The sequence below is a fragment of the Ambystoma mexicanum genome, chromosome 8, assembly GCF_040938575.1.
Source record: "Ambystoma mexicanum isolate Mex_15411 chromosome 8, UKY_AmexF1_1, whole genome shotgun sequence".
Classification (NCBI taxonomy): domain Eukaryota; kingdom Metazoa; phylum Chordata; class Amphibia; order Caudata; family Ambystomatidae; genus Ambystoma; species Ambystoma mexicanum.
In genome coordinates, this window is record NC_090929.1 from 1,140,912,556 (window position 1) to 1,140,940,555 (window position 28,000).

At 45.7% G+C, this 28,000-nt stretch overlaps 1 protein-coding gene across 1 annotated transcript in view; it reads left to right on the plus strand.

The window, feature by feature from the left end:
- The window catches only part of RTKN2 (rhotekin 2), a 497,356-nt gene that overhangs the window by 80,991 nt on the left and 388,365 nt on the right, over positions 1 to 28,000 (plus strand). Inside the window, exon 2 of the mRNA XM_069611200.1 lies at positions 18,061 to 18,260. Coding sequence (XP_069467301.1) covers positions 18,061 to 18,260 — 200 coding nt within the window. The remainder of the gene's footprint in view (positions 1 to 18,060; positions 18,261 to 28,000) is intronic.

A 28,000-nucleotide genomic window follows, 5' to 3' on the forward strand; every position in this document is an offset into this window, starting at 1 on the left:
TTGAAATGAAGTATAGACTGCCTTATCTTAGTTCTTTTCAAGCTCACTTGACACTGGGATTTTGTGCGCTCCTAAAATAAGCTTCCATCCTAAATAGTCTGTAGACCACATATTTTAAGAAACATGGCACACCTTGTATTTTACATATATCTACCTACATTTTGGAACCAGAACTACACTACATTTAGAGTAGAATTAATGTTCTATAAAAAATCCAATGTTGGTCATTCTCTGAAAACACTTGCCCACAGTGTTCGAGAAAAAGTTCATTATATATATATATATATATTGCAAGGCAATTTATTTCATTGAGATGCCCACATATGGTAGTAATTGAGTATTGACAAGATTATATGTTGACTTGAGAATAGTTATTCAAATGTGTATGTGATACGAATGCATGTGTGCTTTGCAAAGTTTAGCAGGCCAAAGCATGCGTGCTTTTACACCGAGGGCAAGATGAGAAATTTAGTGTGTTCAGAGTCCTTCTTTTCTGAGTCGCTGGTGCCGGGTCCAGAAAGATAAGCTTATGTTGTCTGTACTCCAGATTCCCCTTTACATTTTCGACGGTCAAAATGCTTTCTTGAGCACTTGATAACGGGGGGGGAGTGTTGGTAGAACTTCAGATTGCCGTACCCTGCCAGAAAAGCTAATCTTTGTCCTGGTCCATGTAGATGGTGAAGTCATCTTTCTCAAGTCTAGCATCTCCGGAAGCAGATTGAAGCAATGCTAATTGGATAACCTTCTGCACAAGATAGGAGGCTGATGACCCTCGTCTTTCCTGCACCACATTTTCAAGATCTTAAGCCTGTTAGCCATGGCCCTTTTCCATTGATTGTTGAGCGGAGGTTCTAGATTCCAGCTATGCTAACTTTTTATTACATTTTTCCAACTGATTATCTGTATGAGACATTGTTTTTTTTTCAACATGTCTCGGCATGGTCATTCCAGGGGCACAGTAAGGTGTTAAACATTAAGTGTATCCTTTATCTAGTACTTTGCCGTGGCCATTATTGTATAATAAAAATGTATGTAGTGCCAAACTAAAGGGTATTCAAAGCAGGTAAAGTAGGGACTGGTTAATATTAATATTGACCAGAGATTATTTTAATATTTCAGGATTCCAAACATGTACACCTTCTCATATCAATGGATAGTTATATGATCACTGAACTGAAATACTATTCAGTCGTGGAGTTACTGATTTTCAAAACTCACATATTCTGTGCCATTACTGTGAACCCTCCAAACATTCGCTTTAATGTCTGCCCCACTTTAGTGCTAATCATTCCTGCCCTTAATCGAGCTGACCACCTTCACCCGGGCTTTAATGCAGGCAGCAATGTACAATGCACATAATCGTCCACTGCAAGGATGGACTCCACTGCATGGCAAGTGAAGGACCACCACATCACATTCCCTTTACTCAGCCAAGACCACAGGACCTCACAAATGTTGACCTTTGAAAATTCACTGCATGCCTTGCATCCTGCTGCATACAAGAGGGGGTTCCACCAGGCCAGCATGCTGGCTTCACATATGTGCCTTTTAAATGTGAGGGTTAACACCATGGCTTCTCCCTGCCTGAAAATATAGAGACCAGGGCAGCTGGTCGCAGCAGCGGTGCCTGCCTTTTTCCTTCACAGGTGACTGAACATGCAGCAAGCCTCTAGCAATCTTCACAGCTTCAACTTGTCCAGTGCCATTTGGGGTTTCACACTTGCTGCATGAACTGGTCCATGAGGGGGAGGTAGCCACCTGGTGCATCTCAGTCTTTAGCACACGCAGTGATGAATCTTCACCACAGACCTAGTAGTTGTTGTTATTTGGAAATTCCAGGCCCGTTCAGAAGATCTGGTTGGGGGATCAGGTCTTAATTATGATAGTAACAGACAATCAAAAAAAGTGCAGCCTTCTTGGTTGACCATCACTCTACACCCCGTATTTATTTTACTAAATATCCAACACAATGTATATCCTGAACGGGTAACCTGGCGTTGCAGAGCAAGTGTCGCTCTACAAGAATGCTGCTAAAAACATGATTTATGAAGTTCATGCTCCTAAAAGACCATGTGTAACATCTCCCAAATCTTTTTCACAATGTCATTGCTCTCTAGAGTGAACTGGCTAACAACAACACTGTACAGTAGTTTGGTTCCCGCAGGGAATTCTAGCAAATCTCGAGGACCCATCCCTCAGTTTGTAAAGTAAAACATTGTATGGAATAATCTAGTTTAAACCAGGAGGCACCCAGCTCAGGAAACTACTTCATAATAGTTTCCTGCATGTTTAGTAATTCTACCACCACCTTTTGCGTGCCTATTATACTTTTTCCAAAACCTTAAAGCTGGGCAATGGAGCGATTTGCTAAGTTGGTCTCTGCAAAGTAAGTTTTCCATGTTTAGAGCCTATTTCAGATCTGTGTTGTATGAGTCTCCCTAGTGCTGCAACCTTTACCGAGAGGGGGGCAGAGATTAGAATAGTTTGGCGAGGAGAAGAGACATCAGTTGAAAGTAGATGTGCCTCTGCTTTTGGATATTGCATGTCTCTTCAAGAGACAGGACTTGCATGTTAGCATTCCCTGCAGATCTAGTGGAATTTTTTTCCTCATGGTTACGGTGGCCAAATATTAACAAGTGCTTTCTCTAAAATGGCGCATGTCCCATAAGCACACTTCATATTTGGTGCAGTGATGCCGCCCAAAGGGCAGCCATGCACTGTGAAACTTTGTTTTTCTGTTTACTACAAACAAACGTGGTTGGCTGTAAACGTCAAACATGTTTGAAACATCCCCCTCCTTGCCAGCATTGCCAAGTACCATGCAAATAGAACTCGCCCTTCATAAAATCTCATTGCCACTGCTAGTGGTCTAGACGATTTTGTGAGATACGGACAACATCTTGACCTTAGAGCCTTGCCTAGTCGGCAAGCCAGGCTTCCTGCATTTAAATTAGGCTTCCAAATTATACAAATAAAATGCACTAATGCCCAACAAATAGGATATACGGAGGGATTGAAATAAAGATGTGATTAGCTGGGCTAAAAACAGGAAGCGGGCGTTGCTGTACACATTTCATTCAAGGTAGAAGTTCTCCATTTTACATATTACCCGTCTATTAAATAGATCTTCTACATGTCCTAATGTTCTTTTTAAAGTTCTTGATGAAATTGAATGTTTGTATTGCACAAAATGGCTTGGGGAATACTAAGTTGCTTATGGTAACGCTTGCATCAAGCTAACAAACTCTTCTAGGCTATGTAGGATATTTTAATTGAGTGACCACTAGTGCAGGTGAATGTTCCACCCACCCAACCCAAATCAGGCGCACACAATTTTCATTCATAAGTCATACATTGGTTTACACAAATTGATTAGCAGTTTCTAAATAAAATGGTCTTGATTGATAATAAATCAAGATTGTTTGCCAATGTTTACATAGTGTCAACAGAATTTTTGTACCAGAAAAGATCAATATTATAGCATTTTTGTGTCCCGCTGAAGTAAGACATTCGTAGGATGACTGTCCCTAAAATGTTGCATAAATGGGCAAGTGTGAGGCTCTTTGAAGCTGGATGCCGCACGGAGTTGCACAGGGCAGTATCACGTACTTTGTATGCTTCACCCATCATTTGCTGCGAAAGGAGGTGTTCAGAAGTCAAAAAGTTTACAGTGTTAAAAGAAAGTCCTAGCTTGAGACCAAGTACATAGTATGGTGTTGCGGCAGGTAGGGCAAGATTTGTTTTTACTTCAGATAGACAAAATGACTCTGGTCTATCATGGAAATCAACTGTTGGCAACGTAGTGTTAAATACCAGTTTCGGGGGTAGGCAGACATGGCACTGGCCTTCACGCCCTGGCCAGGTAGGCCCAAGTGCATCATTCCAGCCCTACACACCCATGAAATCGAGTTTTATCGCTATTGGCACCCAAGCCGCCATCTGGGGTGCCGATACTGTATTTTTAAGGGAACTAGGCTTTGTGCAATTTCACGCTTCCCTTAAAACTGAAATACATTTATGTCTGCGATTGGAAATAACTAATTTCAGGACCTGCCGGGTGTCGCGGTTTATTACACATTTGCACTCAAGTCCGGGAATTCCTTCCCCTAGAATGAATGTGGCACACAATAAAGTGCTTTGATTTATTTCAGGTTCTTTTTGGTAAGGCCTCCAACCCGTCCCGCGCACAACTCCTACAAATACCCGGTGCCACAATGGACTAGGAACCAGGCCGGTATGTGTTAAGAATAAACATTTATTTAGCCAAATATCACAAATCGATTACATCAGCCACCAACATTGTGGCAACACAAGAACAAAGGCATCACATAGAGCTATGCTATCACAATTAATAAGGGGGTAATTCATAGAATTCAGCGCACAAGTGGCGCACGCAACTGGCGCACAGTGTGCGCGTGCGACAGTCTGCGCCAGCCGCGTGTGCCAAAATCCATTTCCGCGCACAGCGTATTCATGGATTTTAACATCCATTACCAGCCGTGGCACAGCAACCCTGCAGCAGCTCCAGTTACGCCCCCAACCCCTCCCCGTGCGCCATGTACAGCGCACAAATCCCGTACATGGCGCACAGGCCAGTGGACCAGCATACAGGCCCCCAACCACAAACACCTGTAAAACTCCCCGCGCACCCCTCTGAATACACGTACCTCGCTGCGCGGGGAGAATCACACGCGCTTGGCCCTGTGCGAGCGGGGTACGTGTATTACTGTGGTTTGCGGGAAGTTTAACACGCGATTGGCCCTGTGCGAGTGTGGGTACGTGTATTTCGGGGGTTCGCGGGGAGTTTCACATGCGATTTCGCTGTCAGAGCGGGGTACATGTATCCAGTGGGGTGCGCGGGGAGTCCCACATGTGAATTGGCAGTGTGGGTCCTCCCAGGTGTGCCCTCTACCCCCTCCACGGCCCCTGCAGGCAGCCCACACCACAGGGGACTACCCAGCACCCCTGGTCATATCCCGCACACAGCCCATCCACCATGGGCATGTCCCACAGCCAGCCCACATGTCACCTTGCACTAGTGATCACCAACTCATGTCCCCCAGCACCCCCACGCCCCAGCAGTGAGGGGCTGCTGCCAGCAGGCCCCGACTCGTGTCCCCCCAGCACCCCCACCCACCCCAGCAGTGAGCCTCAGGCCCTGACTCATGTCTCCCCCCCCCCCTACATGACATAAAGATGCACAATCATGGACCACATCTCCACCAAAATACCACAGAACGCCACCCCAGTCTTGAGACGCAATGATTTCCCAATCCACCCCACACTGACATGCCTATCTCAAGACACAAACCAAAAGTCAACTATGTACATCAACACATGTCCGTCTCTCACACACACACACACACACACACACACACACACACACACACACACACACACACACGCATGCATTGATTGTGTAAACTCACATTTTCACATGCATGAACTCAAAGAGCGAATTACACACATGGAAGTAAAATATCATAATGTATTCTGGACAAAAATAAAGCAATGAAATGAAAGCATAAAACAATTGCAAACATAAATGAAAAGCATGTCCAAAAGATGAGTACATGAAAAGTATAACCAATCCAAAGAAATCGAAAAGAAAAATAGTCCAAACTCTCCCTCCACCAAAGCAAATCCAAAGGAAACGTAAAAAATAAAATCCATTAATGCATGTTGAAATATATAAAGAAAAAGTTCAAATAAATCCATTGTCCAACTATGTACAATCAATTGTCAAGGGTCCATGAGCCCAACGAAAGAACAGAAACGTATGGAAAAAACGACCTAATAAAAAAACTATATACAAATGTGTGGTGCAAAGTCCAAACACCTCAAAATAAAGGAAAATGAAACCTAAAACTATATACAATGGCGGCGGGCTAGTCCGACGGCTCACTTTCCGATTTCCCAGGCCAGGGCATCATCGAACTCCTGCTCAATGTCCTGGAGACGGTCCTCTTCCATGGGCCCGAGGGTTCGCAGGGACAATGCCATGTTGGGACTCTTAACTCCCTGCGAATAGCCTGGGGGCACTGGCCCCGCCTCAGTGCCCTCCGCATGGAGTTCTCCGCCCTGACCCTTGTGAGCCGTGCCTCTTCTGCCCGCTGCCGCTCCGCGACTATACGCCGGCCCAATCGCAGCTACATGGAAGACTCACCCATTCCAGGGTCCTCCTGCCCTCTGGCCGATGCCTGCCCCTCTGATGTCGATGGCCCCGAGCCATCATTGCTCCCACCTAGAGCCTGCTGCTGCTGCCCATGTGCCCTGTCCGATGATGCCTGCACATCCTCCATCAGCTGGTCTCCAGTTGTTGTGGTGTCCACACTTGCTGGACCGCCGACTCCCGACTGTGGCAGGGATGGGCTCTCCACCAAGCTGGCTGTGTTGGTCAGGCCAGGTCCACAGGGGGCCCTGGTGGAATCCGGGCCGGAAGATGGCAGGGAGAACGACTGGCACATAGTCTCCACAGAGGAGGAGAGGTCCGCCAGAGTGCTCAACACATGTAGGAACCCACCGACCAGGGCCCCTCCCAACAGTGCCACGTCGCGATGCTGCAGTTTGTGATGGCGTGCATGCTCCACCCAGGAAGCACGCACGTCATCACGAATGTCACGCGTGCGCAACGCGACACCAACCAGGACGGAGCCCATACGGTCATGGGACCCCTCGTCCCCAGGTAGTGGAGAGGCAGATGACGTGGCACTCCACCCCACACCCCCCCTACCTGCGGACGGGCCTGGGACGGGGCATCCCTGCTGGTGCATGGAGGTGCAGTAACAGGGTCAAGGACAGCGACATGCACGGGCCCCTCTGCGGTGACTTGTGCTGCCTCCTGACCCTGGCCCTGGCCCTGGACTGCACCACTTGCACCAGTGGTACTACCCCCACTGGGCCCCATGTGTGGCTCAGTATTGGGTTCCTCCCCCTCTGTGGAGACCACCAACCTGGATGTCTCCACACAGTCTTCCGCCATTGCATGCCCCTGTGGGGGCTCACCCGGCCCTTCTGCTACAGCCGTAGTGGCAGACGCGGCACCAGTCGCCTTGCTCCCGGATGATGGCAATTCCTGGGAGGGTGGCTGGGCCTTGCGTCACCGCCCGGTGGAGGCATCCCCGCCGCTTGGCTCCACAGCACCGTCTCCGCCCTCTTGACTTGACGCTGCGTAGAGGGAGACCTAGAACACAAGCATCAGGGTACAATATTCCCCTAGACAGGAAGCAATAACACATGAGTAGCTCTGTCAAATGTCACTTCCATCCTGTCCCTCCACAATACATGGGTGAATGCACGCAACACACATGCAGAAACAGGCACGGCGCCTGCAATCAACATCAGCATCCAAGTACGAAGGCCTCTTTTAACCAAAATGTTGCCTTCAAACTCTCATGCATCATGGCTCACACTGATCCCATGCACACACATCACCGGAGGGTCATGCATCATGGCTTGTACACCACAGACACGGTGGATAGACACAGTGGATACAACAGTGACCGCACTGCATGAGTGAATCTACACATCATCATGGACATGTCGTGCATCCATGGCGTTTCAAAGTCACACACACTTCTCAGACACACACAAGTGCACCATACATGTACATGAGGGCAGCACCCATCCCTCACCCCCCCCTCCATGTCCAAGAACAGAGACTGATATGCATTCATGTGTGCATTCCGCATACAGCTCTCCATGTTGCATTGGAACACCTGCACCATCCATGTGGTTCACACATTACTGGTTTCACATGCATGACCATATGTCCCTGCACACACACATCCATACATGGCCTATGTCACACATACAGGCAAGTATCAGACTACCAGCACACTGCAACATGCCGTGTCTCACACAGCAATGCTTGGCCACTTACCGCTCAACTCCAGACGGGTCTGCCTCCGAAGGATCTGGGTGTGGAGCGTTGGGCCTACGCATTCCAGGACCCTCATCTGGATGTTGCTCATGCTGACCCGGCACCCCTCTGCATCCTCTGCCTTCGCAAGGTACCGGGCCTTGTAGAGGGTCCTGGACCTGAAGTCCTCCCAGTGCTTCCTGACGTGCTTGATGTCACGGGTTGCCACCTCCTCCTCGTTGATGGCAACCACTGCTTCCTCCCAGATCCTCTCCCGTCCTTCCTTTGTTGTCGCGTGATGTTCCGAAGAGGGCATCATAATGCCCCAGGACACCAACTTCCTTCTCACTGAAGCTGGTGGCCCTCTGCCTCTCTGGCTGGGCGTCGCCAGTGGTCACAGATGGTGTTTGCCCCGACACAGCGACCCCCGAGGCAGGCGTGGGTGGGCAACTGGGTCCTGGGGCTGGACTGTGGAGCGATGGTATCCCAGTCGGGAGTCTTCTGTTCCAGCAGGGGTGGACACAGCAACTGGATCCCTGCAGATGGCTGACGTGCAGGCACCAAATAGCAGGGCACGTGGGCAGCAGGCAGGCAGCAGCAGATGGCTGGTGGGAGCGTGCTCGGGGCTCTTGGGGGCAGGAAAATGGCCTTTTGGGCAGGAGCGTGGTCTTCCGTGTGTTTACGCGTGGCCAGCTTGACAGAGTGATTTGGCATGTGAGAAAAGTGCACGTCAGCATGAAATCCAAGGAAAGGCCCTTAGCGTGTAAGTGACGTTACGCGCGTGGGCGTTCCCCACAACACGGGTGCATTGTGAATCAGCACCTGAGAAAACTGCACGTCACCGTGCTATTGGAGGAAAGGGCCTTAGCGCGTAAGTGACGTTGCACGTGTGGGCTGGCTTAAAAGGTACCACTATCACGCTATTTTCTTGTACGTGCTTTTTGTGGAGAGCGAGCGGGTGTTTCTTGTACTGCTTGTCGGTTCACACGCGATTACTTCACAATGTTTCCAGTTCGTACTCCCTGTTTCCTCAAACTGCGTTCTTTTCTTCTTTTGGCAGGGGTGTTGCCAACGCGCGTCTTTTTCACGTTCTTTTTCAAGGCAGACGGTGAGTTGCGCACGTATTTTCCAACTGTGGTTGCCCCTGTGTGTCACGTACCCCTTCAGAGGTCATTGTAGGCTGCGTGTAACACGTGTACGCTTATTTTTGTGTTTCTGGGTGCCACAGCATAGTGCGGGTTCATTTTTCCACGCACGTGGCCTACCAGGGGTTGCGTGCACGTGTACTTTTGTTTTTGGGGTGCCTGTGCATTGTGACCTGTCATCTTCCCCCAGGGGTCACACTGGCTCCTTGCTAGAGCACTAGGGTACGAATTCCATCTAGAACCCTACCCCTTAATTAAATGAAGGGGATCAATGGGAATTTCATTTTGCACTCTGCGCCCACACGTGGAAGCAGGGTTTGGGATGAATTATATTGGCAGTTATTTGTCTATACTAGTTCAAAACACACTGGGGAAAGATTGTCGATTTCGAAAGCCAACAATACAGATCCTGTGAATACAATGGGGGAATTAATTGCTTTACTTTGATAAATATGCTAGAGATCTACACAGACAGGTTTTTCAATGGGGAATAAATACAGAAAGCAGGAACAATACAGGGCCTACACAATCTATGGCTGTGGGGTGGTTCTACTTACAGAAGAGGCCTTTAACTGCATCAGGTACCTCAGGGCGCCGCTGGGACAGCTAGGGGGTCAGTCAAAGATCTCCTGTGTGTCCTCAAAGGGGTCCCAATCAGCTATGTCTCCCAGCTCTTGTCTCCCATGCAAACTTAGGCCCCTTTGCTGGGATGATTTCAGCCGCAGGCCCCCTCTTGGAATTATTGGAAGGAGTCCAGCTCTGATGCTAAATGGCTTATTTATATGCCAAATGACCTCAAAAATGTGTCCCGATTCTTGCGAAAGGGATTGGTTGATGATCACTACCCAACTCCCACCTGTGTGCTGATAGAACAAGGGGATGCAGGAGTGCTTTGGACTGGCTGTGGGAGGAGAGGGCTTCATCATCTCGCTTTGACAGGTGGGCTCGGTCTGCATTAGGACATACAAATCTCACCACATGGCAAGTACCCTTCATTTTCAAATCTCTACATGTAGGAATACATTTTTGAGAACTACATTTTAAAGCGAATCAGATTAGACTAGTTTGGAGTCTGCGTGTCCTTCCTGTGCAGAGAGTTTTTTTTCATTTACTCGGGAACCATATCAGTGAAAAATATGCCATTTTACAATCTTTATATTAATTATTACCGGCATGTGCATACCAACTTTCACATCTCTTGGTACCACGGGAAGGCCCAAATCAAATTTTCCATAATACATTAAGTTGTGTTTATTACACCAAAATCATTTTGTATGGTTACCAGGAGGTGACTGACACCTTTTAACAAAAGCCTGGAATTACCATTTTGACATGTATGCTGCCCATGTTATGCGATAAAATGTATTTCTCCCCTTTAAGCAAACTGCAGTTTCATATCCTCTGTCTGTCTCTCTCTCTCTCTCTCTCTGGCACCCACCATTTTTAAAGTTTCATTTCTCTTAGTAGGCGTGGACTTGCAGAGCCGGGCCTGTGTTTGTTGGCTTACCCCTTCAAGGCATGGGATGGCCACACTAATGCACTTTTTATGGGACTTGTGACTTGGTGGTCAATCTTGCTGCAAGAACCGAGATGTCTTTATCTGGTCTCCACCGCATTTCTGATATATAAGTATTCTTGCTTGTATTTTTAAGGCAGGGCAATGATGGATGAAGACAACCAGGCCTGAATCTCCAGGTCCTGGGATTTAGTTTCACATCGAGAGAATTGACCAGCAGCACATACCCTTTTAAACTCGCACACAATGTAACTTTATACTGCATCCTATAAGGTTTTCACAGTTTCAACATACTGGCGTGTTGCTTTGAAATTGTCCATGTGGATGAGCTTCCTTTCTTTTATGTTTTGGGTTCAATAGGCATTATGTCGGACCTCATGTCTGTGCTGGCCTCTGTATTTCTGGCATCCTGGGGTATATTTCACCCACAAGTCGGACCAGGAAGTGCGCCGTTCAAGTGAGCCGGCAGTTTTGAGATGTGGCACTCCAGTGGAGACATTGCCTCGGGTACTGACTCGAAGGACACAGTGAAGGCTGGGTAGAGGCATAGCTGGCGGTATGAAATGCTGACAGCTTTTTCAGATTGTTTGCTTTTCCCGCCTCTGGATTGGTAGCTCTCTCCCACATCTGCTAATATATAATGCAATCGTAATTGTAGAGCAATGTAAGCTCCGGAGGCTAACTACAGTGTATGGTATTACAGTCGATACATATATGTACGGACTGGATGGAACTATTGATCTCTACTTTGCGTAAACATCTAGTTAGGGCTGGGTAATCATTATGGAAGAGGAAAGAAAGAGACCAAGCAGAATGGATGGAATAATGGGCAGAAAACTGGGGAAAACTACTAGGTGGAATGTTGTAGTTTGCAGCCATATCACTTTCAGGTTAGCTGCTATAAAGCAACAGGGTGAAAAGATAGGATGACACAGAATTTGGGATTCGCACACGAGTTGAGCACCAGTTGCACACCTGCATGCAACCAGTAGGTAATACAACTAGGTTTGCCCTGAAACACATTTGGGCATGTGATCATGTACTTTCCCCAACAAAATGAAATCCAGTTTATGCTATGGACACCCTGCAAAGCGTCCAGATCACCGGGGGGTGCCCAGGCTGGGGCTGCAGAACAGGGCGTGGTCACACGGCAAACGGCATATAGCAAAGACCGACACGAGTTGCTGCTTCCTGGGGCTCTGATGCGCTCACCCTCACGTGCCAGCAGAGCTCCTTTTTATTAGGGAGCGTCATGGCGCTCATTCTTAAAGGGCCAACAAGCCCTCAGTTAAATGGGACACACACCACAGTTATTGGGACCATCCCGCTCGCCTGGTGTTTATAAACGCTCCTTGTCACTGAACAATAAACCTTAGGACATTGCTTTTGAGTTGGGCCTCCCTGTGTTCAGAATGCACACTGAAGCCCACTTGCGCGTGGCATGCACACCTTCTCTAGAGGCTCCCCGACGAGTTTATACTATGAGATTTAGGTACACTAACCTAAACCTTTCTGAAAAACATGGAAACCATGAATTGCTTTACAATAGCAATGCTGTAAATCGTGCATTACAGAACAGCTTAATTCTTTAGGAATGGAATTGCAGGACGGTCTTTTACAACGCATACTGGTCTTTGCCAAACAAGATATAGTTAACTCAATAAAAGTATCATCCCAATTACTTTTGGTTTTCAATTATTGGAAAAAGAGAACCGTTCTTGGTTGGAACTACCACAGAGGCATTTGGCACTTTGAATGAAATTATTACTGCTGCACTCTTCATTAGTCCCTTTTGAACTTTGAGCAGTGTACAGAGAAAAGATGGAGAGGTGTGATGGCAAGAGAGGATTGCAGGGAAAGCTGCACTTTCACTGAACATGGAAATTTAAATGGCTAGCTCTGCTACACAAGTGTCCGTTTAATTAGCAAACCTACAGAATTGCATAGCAAATTGCTATGTCACTGCTTATTTTGTGCCTTGAATAATGTTATTTTTATGAACCTGATTCAGCCATTTTAACCATATTGATTCCCTCCAGCCATAAATGGAAATAATTGAATCAATTAAAATATAAACCAACTATAAATCTATGAAATTCCAACTGCAATGAAGAATGATCAGTACGCTGATTGCATCACTTTTCTATGCTACATTTACTTGAATAGACTTGTAAATACACACATCACTCTGTACACTTGGTTTACCCTCAATGCCCATCCACTGTGGATTGAAAAATTAATGAGGACTTCAGATAAAGCTTTCATTTAATAAAATAAATTGAGTCGCATCATCTCTGCCTATCGAAGTCGCTCTACTTCACCTTTTTATTGAAAAATATATACCCCCGTTACTCTATGGACCTCTCAATTTCAAACTTCATTCTACAAAATTCAATTAATGCCTGCTAGATGCGATTCCTGCATGTAAATCGCTTGTAAAGCGAATCTCGGTTTAACGTGCATGTCCACTAGATTCCTTCCAGTGGTGCTTCTGTTTCATTAACACGTGAAAGTTTACTTTCTCATTTTCAATCGACAACTTCGAGGCGGGAAAATGGTGAAATGGCTTTCTGTTAATTACTCTGTCCCCTTTGTCTTAAATGGTTCACGCCAGTAACAAAACTGTGCTTGGTGATCTAACCATGAAATTACGTCAACTTGCATTATTATTCTAGGTCTGGACATAGTGAGATATCCTTTTAGCTCCCAGAATGCTACTTCTTTTTTTGATCATTACACCTAGGAGGAGGCAGGCGTTCTCCCAGTATGCACACCATAGGCCCTATTCTATCGGATCTATAATTCCAGAAGCGCATACACTTGTATGTATCCATTTCTCAGTAGGCACAGTCCATTTATATACCACACCGGGCTGTTCTTTCACCCATAAAAAGGGCTGATATTTAATCTATTCTCCTTAGCATATTGCTCCCCTCAGAATGATTTCCCCTTTGCATATGCTTTCATATGCATTTCTTTTGACTCTCATATCAAGGTGGGGGTACTCTTAAGGCCTTGTCCAATTCTCCCACTCAGTAAAAGGCGGGCATTAGTCGGCAAGTGGGATCAACTTCCCTCCACATTCTGGTTCCTTTCATTCAGTTTTAGGCATGTCTGCTGTCTCTTCCACTGATTAAGGCCTACATCTTTAACTGCAGGTAGGCCTCTCTTCCAGTGTGCTGTCGCCAATCCAAAAATGGGTCCAAAGGAAAGCAATCTATTACCTTCTGTTTTCTGTTACCAATTCTCCTGTCTCCCTCTCCTTCCTACTGTCAGCCAGTGAGTGGTTAATCCCCCTAATGCGATTGTCATCTTGGCATGACTTGTATTGGGTGCGTGATTTTCTTGATTTGCACTTTGATACTTTTACCCAATTCCATTCCATCTAGAGTAACCGGCTCACCAGCACAAATGCATTTCTGCATGAAAATATCCATTTGCCTTTCTAACATAATGTGAACAAAAGGTTGGCAGTTTTTCAACCTGAACAACTTCTTTAAAAGAATTAAGTCTCTAGGGCCTTTTTTGCTCAAATGTTACAAGCAAACATATGTTCATATGTAACTTTCACATGGTCCGTCCTTTTCTTGCATGTAATGAGCTGAATCTGATATCCTATAGTGTTCCTTTTGAGCTCAAGACTGGGGCATTCGTTCTCCCGTGAATGCTAGTTTACATGGTGCAATGTCCTTTGAAGTATAGCGCTGGCATGGATGTTGGTGAACCAGTCCTGCCTCCATTAATAGTTCCAGCATCTGCTTATCCTTTCTTAGACATCCAGTCTCCAAGGTGCAATGTTTCCTTCTGTTGGAAGATCAGGGATTTCTTGAGGGCACCAATGCAGACCCCTTTTCTAAGAGCCAATACATTGTATTTTTAAGGGGCATTGATTTTAGTTCAGAGACAGATGGAAGATGTATATAGGAAGCATTTTGTTTTTCATGACCCAGACCTGCATCCGTAGAACCAACTCTGCACAAAGTCATACGATATTTATGGTGAGCTTCAAAAGCCAGTGTGCACACTTTTATTCTGGTAAGGCATCCCCATAGCCTGTTGGGGGATGTTTGCGCATTTGCCTTATAGTCCCATTCAGAAATTCAGCACATCATAACATCTTTGTAATTAAACTCCTATAAACATATATATTGTGATACAAACACATGAAATCATATAACACCACCACCAATCCTGATGAAATTGAGCCACTGTGGTCATTTATGAGTGGAAATGACATAAATCTTATTTATTTTATGGTGACATTTTATAAGAAAATTGTACTGATTTTAAATAGTATAACTATGTAGGGTATCTTAAAATTGTTGTATGAAATCGAATGTGTTCAAAATCTCATTAATTAGTAAATTGGTATTTAATCTTGTATTTTAATATTGTAATAATGTGTAACCATGGTATATAAAACATTTGTTTTGTTATATGTATACCAAATAAACTGTATTTAATATTTCTGTAGGTTTCTTTATAATAAACTGATTCTCAGACCTGTAAAGGAAGAAAGACACCATGCATGGTCCAATTGGGTTTTGCATTTGCCTACACACCATTGTGCTTTTCAACCTACACTGTTTGTATTTAGTTAACGGGCAGACGGGTAACATGAGGTTCAGCAATCTCCCATTACTTCTGCGCTGTTTAACTAGGGATTGCCGGATTATTCCATGTAACTGAAAAGATTTCATTTTGTGGCCCATCATGTAATGTTGCACTTATAATCTTGTTATAGATGGGCTGCTAAAATCGCACATTTCCTTCTACGTCTTATTAGTTTGGGCTATTGGGTGTCGCTTTAGCACCTCATATAAGCTGAAACTAGTACACATGAGGAGGGACATAAACCGTGAAGATGTTGGTTATTGGCCCACCCGTTGACTGGCCAGGGCCATGCTAATCCCTATGGCCATTCCCACCCAGTTATTGCCTCTCCCCACCCAAAACACCACCTCATGGGGGGAGTTCACTTTAATCGAGACGTATCATTCAACTTTGCACTCCAAGTGCCTACTAGTGTTTTTTTTCAAAGCAGTGTTCTGAGAGTGAATGACTTAATTGGTGCTGTAAACAAACTTCTGGTGTAATAGACCTGGTTTAGACATGTAGTTCTTCGGCCATAAGCACTATGCGAGTCCTGTTAAAAACAAGCATTGGAAAAGCCAACAGATTTGGCTTTTGTATAAGTATAAGGAATTTTCGAGGCACTGCTATTTGATGTCCGTGTACTTGCACCACTTTGCACCGGCTACCATCAATAGCCAGTTGATACCACTACGACGGTGCCTGGCAAGTGCCATGCCTACTCAAAAGCCCAAACTGTTGGCTTTGCCAATGCTTGTTGGGGATGCAGCTCACATTTCGCTTTTCAAACTGAAGTATTGCTTTCCATCCTTTTTCTTTCACATGGATTTCTCTACAACGACAATCTGGAACGAAACTGCTCACAACTTCTATCCGTAGGTGTCCTGTTTAAAGTCCAAGTTATTTGTGGAAATGGCTAGGTGACTGATTATTCTGGTCCTCCTATCCCCCCGGAGATTTTCTGACCGCTGTAAGAGAGATACCTGGAGGTACTGTAGTAATCGATAAAAAAGGCATGATACATATGTAAATGAAAGAATAGATCTGTCTAGGCAGTAATGAGGATATGGAAAGCTGTCAAAGATGACAAACCAAGTTGGGCACAAACCAAAGCTTGCATTGTCGATCCAAGAAATGTTCAAATGGGACGATTCCTTTTGGACCAAACAGCCATGCATATTGGGGGCATGCTTTTCAACTTGCACTTTAGAAGACATGTTCAGTCTCGGCAAATGGAAAGATGATCTGTTAATTAACCGTGAGACGCCCTCTATGCTGCAGTGACATTCGGTGGGGCAGTTATTACAGCCAAGCACCTCTGGGATCTCAAAGTGTGTTCGATGTTGGCCAGATAGTGTACCTCCTCCACTCTTGGTCCAGTTTCATACGATACTGTGGTGTCCCGCAACCAGCCACCAGGGCGGGCCACACCACGTGCTGGGACCACCCACCTCCACAACTGTGCTGCAGTCACGCAGAGAATCCAAGGGCAGGGGACACCCTGCAAAACGTCCGGATCACTGGACGTCCCACGGTGGCTGAGGGCCCCCAGCTGATGGCAGCATCGGCTCACACGGCAAAAAGCACATAGCAAAGACAGATACGAGTTGCCACATAGCAAAGACAGATACGAGTTGCCGCTTCCTGTGGCTCTGATGCGCTCACCCTCACGTGCGAAGAGCTCCTTTAATTAGGGAGCGCCATGACGCTCTTTCTTAAAGGGGCAACAGGCCCGCAGTTAAATGGGACACATACCAGTTACCGGGACCATCCCACTCGCCTGGTGTTTATAAACGCTCCTCGTGACTGAACAACAAGCCCTAGGACATTGCTTTTGAGTCGGGCCTCCCTGTGTTCAGAATGCACACTGAAGCCCACTTGCGCGTGTGGCATGCACACCTTCTCTAGAGACCCCCGACTTGCCACTTGAGTGATATGGTGCTACTTTAGGGTCGGAAGGTAGGCACAGTCTGTAAATGCCCATATGGTCCAAGGACAAATGACGCCCAAGCCTTCGGGCTCCCCATCCGCCTCTTATTTCGCTTAAAAAGCGGCACACTGAGGCAAGTGACATGATGCTACAAACGATCACCCCACTGCAAGTACAAATACGTGCTCTTCTTGTGCATCACAAAACTATGAACATTCAGATCTGGGCAGAGAGGCGGGGATTGTTGTATAAAATTAGATCATATCGGAGCCGCCATTCGCGGTGTTGATTGAAGGCAAAGAATGGGTGTTTTTGGTAACTTTGAGACCATCATTCGCAGAAACCTTGCTGGCGAAGCTGTCCTTTTGTATGCACAGTGATGGGGAGGCGAGGGGGGGGGCATGCTAGCTGCAAGCTACTAGCCAGTTTTCTATCCAGTGACTAGTGTCGAGGGCAGATTTTGCAGCCTTCACTGATAATGCATTAGCTATTGTAAAGACCCAGACTTCATACAAAAGTTGTTGATTTTTTTCCTCTCATTGACTAGGGGCCGCACAAAAAATGACGTTGTCGGTCTTCTGCGTGCTCTAGGGCCAAAGCATCCGATAGGTAGTTCAGTGCTGAAAAAAACCATCACGTTTGCTTTAAGCTCTATATAAACGTAATTTCTCTCGAAGTGCCAACTGAGGGAAGATTTGCTGTGCGATGCAGCACGGCATTTTGGGGGGTGGTCTGAATTGGAATAGGAGGTGGTGTCCTACGGATCTGTTCCGGTTTTCAGTGTAGCAGCACATTCCGAGGGTTCCTAGTAAGGCATATCTGGTGAGCAGAGTACCTGCAGCTTCTACAAAGGCATCGTGGAGTTTATTTTTTATTTTTTATTTTTATTTCCCATGCGCTGTTGCATTGCTTCAGGACACCTTGCGCTTAGCGATCAATAAACGAACGTTGAAAATGCATCCACTGCTTTCGCTACAGAGTTAATGACCTGATGTGCACTTTTTTTTTTCTTTAGGATGGCAGCATTCAAGAGAAAATTGACTTTGAATTTCGAATCCGAGAGGGAATTTGCAAGCTGCTGGCGGTGAGCACCCAGAAGGAGCAGGCCCTGCATGCTGTCAAGAACCTGATGACCTGCAATGCTCGCATTCTGGCCTACATGTCCGAGCTGCAGAATCAGAGGCAGGAGCAGATGGAAACTCAGGCTGGCAGAAGGTCAGTGTGACGTTTGAAAACGAACGGAAGTTCCCTAAAGCTGCGGTAGAAGACAGGACTTTTGTTTGTACGCAAGAGTGTTGTTGTGCATGTGCTTTAGAAAACTTGTTTCACACTGGACCTTATTAATCCAGCATAATGGTTTGCTTAGTCCGTGCCTGCTGAAATGCCTATTCCAGTGAATGCTTCTGCGTTTCTAGACCTGCAGTGATCTGTGGACACTCGAATTAATTGGAACATATGCAAAACATGCTGCTGAACTTTTAGTTCTGCAAGTGATTTCTAACATTAAGATAAGTTCGGTTTTTAAATTGGGTAAAAGTGCAGCACTTCTCACTTAAACCTTTCATCGGCTAAGGCCCAACATTGTAACTGTTGGGAGAGCAACCGCTGAAGCGAGCCTGGTAAGTTTCTGAAACTGCCATTTTAGGGGGATCCCACCTGAGCAGCCAACAGTTTACTGCCTGGAGGTGCCTGCGCATGCGGGATACTGGTGTCCTGATTAGGGCCACGAGAACTTTGATGACTGGATTCAATAGCCTATTCTGCCCACTTTACTTTTTTTTGTATTTTTTGTTTTTTAAAACCTTTTTTGCATTTGGCGTTCCAAAATTTCGGCCCGTTTGGTGGGAAGACATTTTTTTTGCATGCTCATTGGCTGAAATGTCGGCCGTTTATGCCAGTCTGTTCAGAGCGTTTAGGCATCTTACTTGGATAAAATGTTAACATGTCCATTACTGTCAAGCGGTGTAGGGGATGGCGACTTTAGTTCAACATAAAGCAAACCTAACCTAAAGGTGATCGGGAGATTGCAGTTTTCATGCCCCTTAAATACTTGCCCTCGTATTGGAATCGGCACTAGTGGGAGACCGGTGTCACAGATGCCCCCAAGAACACCCGAACTTCCAGATGTAGGTCAAGGGGTTGTATTTTAATTTTCAAAGGTCCTAGTGACCATCCCTCTCTAGCCAAGGGATGGGCAATTTGACACTAACCCAGACTTCCTTTGGAATACCGCAGCCCCCCCCCCCCCGTCTGGTAATAGTGGTCAGTAACCCCTACTATCTAAAGTGATTTGTAGGTGATGGCCTGAATGCAAATGCCTCATCTATGTAGACTTGCTCAAGCAACAACCTAGGTGACGCCCATCTAGAGACCCTGTTTGGGTAGTGCCTGCCAATCGCTCAGAGGCACTTGCCTGATCTTCCACGCCCTTGTACTCCTTTCCTTACAGCTCTTCTCTATACCTGCTTCGCTACTCTCATCCCTTCCTTTCCTCCCTCTCGTCTCCCATTCTACCTCTCATCTGTCCCTCCAATGGTATTCTCTCCCCTACCTACTCCACTACCAGTCTACTCTTTACCCCTCCAATGGTCTTTACGCTAGTCTCCTTCAAGCCTCCAATCTTAGTCCTTGTTACTCTCCCTTTCTGACCACTTCGGCTCTGCCTACAACTACCCCACCTCTACTGTAGAGCCTATCACTTCACCCCACTTCCCCCAGTGCCCCCTCCTTCCCTCTCACAGTAACCTTTCACTCACACACACAACCACCAGAGTACCACTTTCTCACCAGCCAATATCTGACCTATTGGTATGAACTGTCTCCATGCACTCCACGAACAGTCTTCCTTGTATCTTGGCATGCTGCCGCCTCCTCGGACCACACTGAATAAAAATAACTCACACCTTCCTGTGTCATGTTGTCCCTCACCCGCTGCCACCCTCCTATCTCCAATAATTCTACTCTTTTGTTTCCCTGGGCCAATCATTCCCTGCCTTCCCTACCAGGGAGGTGAAGCACTGTTAAGGGTGTCTAAGCCCCACCCCTTTCACGCAGGTCCACTGGAGATTACCAATTGCGTCTCGGTACAAAGTTCCAGGACGTGTTCGAGTCTATAGTATGACCAACTCTGTTGGAGAACTGCTCCATGGCTCTTCTAAAACATTTCTGATACGCTGGGATCTTAGGAAAAAATGAGACGGGCGACCATTTGGGAATAGGGTATGGGCTGATTAAGAGTGGCACTGTATTCAGTTACATGGCCACATAGAGCAGGCACAGGGATTGGGGCCCTCTCAACTGCCACGTTCTCACTCCTGGGGTATGACTGGCTCTGGTTTCCACACTAGTAGGCCTTCCACCCTAGGCCCAGAGCGGGTCCCCATCTTTTCTTGGCAGGTTCAGGCAACCAACTCATTTAAATCTCGAAGCCCATTCAGTTGTCAGGCTTTCTGTAATGATCACTCTCAAGTAACTCCACAGTCGGGGAAACAATTTAAAAATTCCCCTTTTTGACCCAATCTGGAAACGGCAGCAACAGCACTCTATGTGCTGATCATCGCAGTAAGTGCTGCTCGGCCATTATTGTGAAAAAGATCACTTGGCAGACTTTCTTTACAATAATGTGAAACGTGTGTTGTGAAAGGGTGACAGAGTGAAGCATTGATGTCTGCAATTCCAAGGCTCCGGGAGGTTTCGATTTGTAACTGGTTTATTTTAACACTAAAGCCGACACATTTTGTATGACTTGTAATGGGACAACCCAGCACTCTGTAGCAGCTTGTCTGTAGCCAATGGGCCACATTGTTCCTGGCTTGAAAGGGCTGCATGCTTTTCCCATGAGGGAAAACTTAGAAATAAAAGATGCAGACACCACTGTTCAATTAAAAGGTTGTATTAAATGTAGTGTCTGTTATGTTTTGTAGGTGTTTTGGAATAATCCATCCAGCCCACCATGGGGCTGGATGGAATGTTGAAACGCTCACAAAAAGGGGAAGAACAATGGGACAGAACTCCTCTGTCCAAGAATGGGCTGGGCAGGGGAGAAAAGAACTCCCGTCACCTGCACACGATCTACGCTCAAAGATTAACCAAAAACGTAGGGGTGATGAGTAGTTCCTTGTAGGACACACATTGTCTATTCGTTATAGATTATGACTTTTCAAGATATTATAGTAGATGTTTATAAAAAAGGTACATTTCAATTCCAACAGTAGTGTTCAGAAAATATCACACAGATAACGAACGATTCAATCTGTAGTTCGATCTGGATTTCTTAAAAAAAAATCATATTTCTTATGGCCCAACCCGTTTCGAGAAACTTCATCAGGGCGTACAATCGTTTTTCTATTTTCTACAAAAAAGTCCAACAAAAAATAAGTCAGTTGTTTATCTACCTATTTGACGCATTCTAGTATCAAATTGAAATTTAAATAAGTTAGACTCCAAAGTAAGTATGTTTTCGCTATGCCAATTTTGTTTATCATGCTGGGATTTTCCAGCCAACGATCACATTTTTCTCCGGATACATAGATTCTTGATTCATTATCTCAAAGCAGTGTATGTTGAGCACTCTTTGTCAGGACTAATGTTATTCATTCTCATGTTCTCACTGTGTCTAAAAGCAGTTTATGTTAAACCTTCTAAGTCCAGACCAATGTTAGATACTGCAGTCAAATGGGCATTGCTGTACAACCAGATGCAAAACATTGATATTGGCATTAGGATTCTAACCTTAAAAACGGTCCACAGGGCTCCATGTTCTGTGTTTGTGTTTTTTTTTTTTTTTTTTCCCCAAAATAAATTCTTCTCTTTCACGGGTTCATCTGTGTATGTAAAAAGACTAATATGTAATGTTCAGGCTAAAAAGACACTAAGGTATAAGGTCCCCATAATGTGGGCAGTTTATGTCTTACCCTTTATGGAAATGGCTTTTGGTCCATTAGTCCATATGAGGACCGCTTAGGTCTGTCTTGTGTATCTTGTTTTGTAGAGGTGCGTACGGCGCATCTGACAACAAGAGGGTATATTTAGAAAAACTGATAACTGTATGGGTTTCCTAAGCTAACTTTTACCCTTAACATTACATATTCGTCCTTCTACATACACAGATAAACCGTGAAAGACAAGAATATCATTTTTTTTACATCTGATTGTACAAAGCTTTCTATTTGACTGTAGTGGCTAACATTGGTCTGGATTTATGAGTTTAACATGCACTGCTTTTAGACGCAGTTAGAACTTGAGAATGACTAACATTAGTCCTGAGAAAGGTGCTCCACGTGCACTGCTTTGAGATTTGCAGATAAACTATTGCTAAGACGAAAACAATTAAGGAGGAGCGTAGCATTACAGTGTGGAACAAAGTGCCCAATGGTGGCCCTCTTACTACATGTCCCGAATTACTACATTGCTCAATAAGTGTTGACACTGTTTACAACCAATTCTGTTTCGTCTTAGCAAAATCTATGTATCCGCAGGAGAAAAATGTGATTGTTGACTGGAATATCCCAGCATAGTGAACATAATTGCTATTAACGAACACATAATTACTTTAGAGTCTAACTTAGTTTAATTTCAATTTGTGAAAAGCAGGGTGGGGTACCTGTTGGGTTGTAAGAATGTGACTCTATTGGGCGAGGATTGTAGCAGCAGTTTATAGGGAGTAGTGGGTCCCCCAACCCACTTACTTGAATCAACTTAAGAGAAAGATTTCCCAGCCCGTGCTAAACCATCACTAACTTGTACTTGCAGATAACCTATTGCTAAGACGAAACAGAATTGGTTGTAAACAGTGTCGACACTTATTGAGCAATGTAGTAATTCGGGACATGTAGTAAGAGGGCCACCATTGGGCACTTTGTTCCACACTGTAATGCTACGCGCCTCCTTAATTGTTTTCGTCTTAGCAATAGTTTATCTGCAAATACATGTTAGTGATTGTTTAGCGCCGGCTGGAAACCTTTCTCTCGTTTTCAATTTGATACTAGAATTTGTCAAATAAGTAGACCAACAACTGACTTATTATTTTTTTGTTAGAATTTTTTTTGTAGAAAATAGAAAAATGATTGTACGCCCCTGATGAAGTGTTTCTCGACGCGTTGGGCCATATGAAAAAAATATATATTTAAAAAAAAATACAGTTTGAACTATTGATTAACTGGTTATCTGTATATTTTCTAAACACCACTGTTATTTGAAATCTACCTTTTTATTATAAACATCTGCTATAATAAGTTGAAGTCATAATCTATCACGAATAGACAATTTGTGTCCTACAAGGAACTACTCTTGTCACCCCTAGTTTTTGGCTCATCTTTGAGCCTAGATAATGTGCAGGGGACGGGAGTTCCACAATAGGGAACCTTTTACTCTTGTTCTATAAACCACCCATATGCCAGGGTTGTTTTTCCTCTGCACCTTTAAAATACAGCAAGCGTTTTTCGCTACTTCTAAGTAAAGTTCTCACACCTAACCACAACTTGTTAATGTAAATACAACCCTTTACCAGGAGTGTTTATTGTCTACATTTTGGACAGGGGAGAAAAGCCGGAGAGGATTGGAATTCAGAGCATAGTTGGTCAGTTAAAGGGGGAAGAAAGGAAAAAATAAGTAGTCACAGAAGGAGAGAGACAAAGTGGAGAAGCAGAGCGGGGATGGAAATGCCACCCAGTGCTCACGGGCATCGTTGCTCCAGGCCATGTGTGCAGGGCAGTCTGGCGAGTGAACTGCGGAGCCGGACTGTATGACAGAAGCAGCCTGGCTACCCATAGGGGTGTGATGGGTGTAGGAGTAAAGGGCACGAGCGTAGTGTGCAGGGTTTCCTGTGCACCAAGTCCAGGCTGCGCAAGGGGGATGACCCGAACCAGGCAGCCTAGGTGTGCCCAAGTCTGTCTGCTTCATGGCCGGCGAGGCCGGCCCTTTTGTAAGTGTTGTTTGGCAGCGAATGTCAGGAGGTGAGGAGGAAGCCCACTTTTCTCAAGAGGGAAGGTGGCATGGGACGGAACGGTGAAGACCAGTCCTAGTCTGCCTTGTTGTGGCTCATCATATGAAGACGAGCCCCAGGCTGCTGCAGCGAGGCAACCCGTGTGAAGCTGCAGCGGCTCGCCCTCTACGACTCAATGTAGAGGTGTTGGGCAGGGAAGAGTAAAAGGCTGCATCCACGTTGACACCTGAATTAAATATTGTGCGCAGGTCGTGGCAGGGATGTGCAGCAGGCAGCCCCCACAATAGGGCTGCCCAGAAAAGCTTTTGTATTTTTACTTCAATTTCTATTGCCATTTCCGTAGGAGTTACAGCTTTCAACATGTACCAAGTTCTCAACGGTAAAGGTAACAGACCCCCCTCCTCCCCTCACCCATCTTTCTTTCAACTTTTGCACCTTAGGTCCTACTTCTGTAGGAGTCACCCTATAGTAATATAGAAGGGATTTGGCTATAACCTTCCTATGTGGGTAGCATCTCCGCTTTGAGGGTTTGGGCCCCCGTTTGTTGTTAATCCTCCTCCCTGGGTAGCACAAGAACACTTCCATCTTCCCTTCCCAACCCATAACTTATACATCCAATCAACATTTGTTGGTACTATTCCCCTCTTCTGCTTTTGGGCCACCACCAGCCTCCCTGTCCGGAGCATCGTCTCCCACATCCTAGCGAATCGAAACTCTTCTTTGTCTCCCTTTGGGATACCCAACATTTGCAGCGGGTTCAGGTCTAGCGCACATCCCACAGTTTCCTCAATCCAACTCGGGAGTTCGGACCAGTATAATCTTGATTTGGGGACAAGACCACACATAAGGAACAAGGAGCCAACTTGGCTGCATTCCCTGGGATATAGATGGGGACACTTTGCTGTACATTTTAGACAGTCTCCGGGGGGGAGGGGAGGATCCAGGTGTTATCCATGCAACATCTTGAAATTATGCTCCATAGCAACCACAAAGAGCTTACCATGAAACATGGCCTTGTACACCTTCTCCCACATTTCCTCAGGGATGTTCCTCCATATCTGCCCCACCCAGTATTCTTTGAATCTGTCTCCCTGTAGCATCTGCTGGCACCAGCACACTCTACAGCTTAGCAAGCATCCCTTTTCTGGAGACTGCACCGTTGATTACTTTTTCCAAAGGTATAAGGGGATGAATCAGATGTGCCTTCAATCTAGCGTCTACCAGTATCCCTTTTTAACCGTATGTATTCAAATACACTGATTGCCTATCTTCCGCCATTCTAGATACCTCCTCCGACTCCTTGAAGTCCCCCACCACCCCACAGTAGGAGTTGGCCCGCGCTCTCTAGCCCTCCGTCAGACCACTCCTGGGTGAGTCGAATACCTCTTACCTAGGTACAGGGGTGCCCCGCATAGGGAGCTCAGCAGGGAGGGCCATGTAGACAGCCTATCATTTGTGACCCCCCCCCCCCCTTCTTCCAGAGCGAGAATAGAATGCCCGGGGTCGGGTGGTTATTTACCTTTTCAGGGACTGCTTTTAGCAGGGATCATAGGAGGTCCCTAACCTTCTTAGTGTGAGTGTGCAGGTCTTCCAAATAAGTACCCAGGTCATCCCTCATATGTTCCAGGAGCACTACTAGCTAGGCCACCTTATAGTACAGTTGGAAGTCAGGAAGCCCAACCCCCCCCGCCCCCCTTTCGTTAGGGTCAGGTTGATCCTCCTAGATCTCTTTCCCTGCCAAACAAATTTAATAACCATTCCATTTAGGTAAGGAGTGTGATACCTTTGTCGGGTGGGCCGAAAAGAAGTATAATAGGTGTGGAAAAATGTTTCTTCACTGTAGTATTTCAGCCATAAGACAATAGTGGGGGAAGCCCAGCGAGCCAGATCCGACCGTATCGCCTCAAGCATTGTGGTAAAGTTCTCGCGTGCTATCGCTTCCAGGAATACAGATGCCCAGATAGGTGATTGCATCCTTTTCAACTCTCATACCCCTAGCAGTGCTCCGATTCCCATCAAGGCCCATGGGGCCAGAGGCATAACACTAGACTTCCCCACATTCACCTTGAGGCCCGAAAAGAAGCCAGAGGAGCCTATCGGCTTCAGGAGCATATGGAAGGAACGGGGAGTGTCCACCAATAGGCAAGGATGTCATCTGCAAGCAGAGACAAGGTAAAGGTCTCCTTCCCCACATGGGAGCCTCGTAATTTTTGGATTCTCCTGTATTGCTATGGCCAGGGGTTCCATCATTAACAAGTATAGTAGGGGCGAAAGAGAGCATCCGGGACTTGTACCTCTAGTAAGTGGGAAGGAGGTAGATCGAGTCCCATTTACTAGTACCCTAGCAGTTGGTGCGCTACACATTTCTGAGACCCAATTCCTAAAGTTGTTGCTAAACCCTATTATTTGCATCACCTTTTCCATAAATCCCCATTCCACCTGATCAATGACACTGAATCAATGGACACCAGGCTTGCATTAATTCCTTGCTCTTGAGTGCGGTGTATCAAATCAATCGTTTTACGGACATTGTCCGACCCCTGATGTCCCTTGATAAATTCTACCTGGTCACGGTGAATTAGAGTTGGCATCACCCGGTCAGATATTCCCCAATATTTTCGCTAAAATCTTTATTTCTATTCAGTAGGGATATGCCCTACTAAATAGAATATTAGCTTTGCCTCACATCCAGACAGAGTTGAATGTCAGCCAGTGCCACTTGTAAATGTGACTATTAGCTTGAGTCACATCTAGACACAACTGTGAATGTTAGCCAGTGCCACCTATTAGGTTTATCCTGTGAATATTAGCCTGCGTCTCACCTGGACAGGATTATGAATGTTGACCAGTGCCACACTTTAGTTCTGTCTTCAGAATACTAGTCTGAGTCACATCTAGACAGGATTATAAATGCTAGCCAGCGCCACATTTTAGTTATAACTCCAATGAAACACTCAACTCCCTTATCACTATGCCTACTCTCTACTCTACACCAACACACAATTAGATTACAGCTACACCCATCGATCAATTTTAGCATAGCTGCTCATATACGAACATTACTCGATGAACACCTCATCACTCTAATAAAACGCAGCTTCATCCCATGACTACTGGCCTAGCTGCACACATAAGCATCCTAAACAGGCCTAATGCAGCCAGAACCCAGTCTTGGTGTCCATCCTCCAGGCTGCACACATTCAACTGATATCAATACCACCACACCTAATGCTAGGCTGCAACTACCATCTGGCAATTGCATTGGCTGTGCACATAATTGGTGCACCCAAGCACCCTATGACACCTTACACTCTCAACTGACCTGGACTGTGGTCCCTGAGAGAGTTTAACCTACCAGTTCTTTGAGGTCATACCAATGATATATAGAGCGCTATATAAATGCCAAATAACATATCTGACGATATGAGTAGCATAAGGTTTGGTCCTTGCCCTCTTTAGGAATCACTGCAATTACGGCATGGAGTCTGGGAGTACACCCCCCTCCAGCATGTTGTGGTAACAGTTTCGCCAGGAAAGGCGCTAGGGCTGAGCGGAACAATTTAATGAAACCGCACGGTGAAGCCATCGTCACCCAGAGAGGTTCCCACTTTCATCTGCTCTATAGTAAGAATCACCACCTGATCCGATATTGGTTTTTTTAGGTCCAATGCCATCTCCTGTGTTACACTCTGGATAAGTAGGGGTGACAAAAAGGAATCTATCCTGATCCATCGCTCAATATTCTGTTCTACGTAATTGCTTGTAAAATTTCCTAAATTCCTCCCCATAATGCCATCTATATACATAATCTGTCTCTGCTCTGGTCTTATTGCTTTCACTCTTTTTGCTTTGGACTGCTCCCTCAATTTCCAGGCTGATTGCTTGTCTGTTTTGTCCCCTTTCTCATGGTACTTTTGTTTTAAATTCTGTTTGGTATAGTAAAAGGGCCTTCAACTGAGTGTCATATCTTCCAAGTTTTTCAGTTTTTGCCAAGGACATTTCAGAGGCCTTC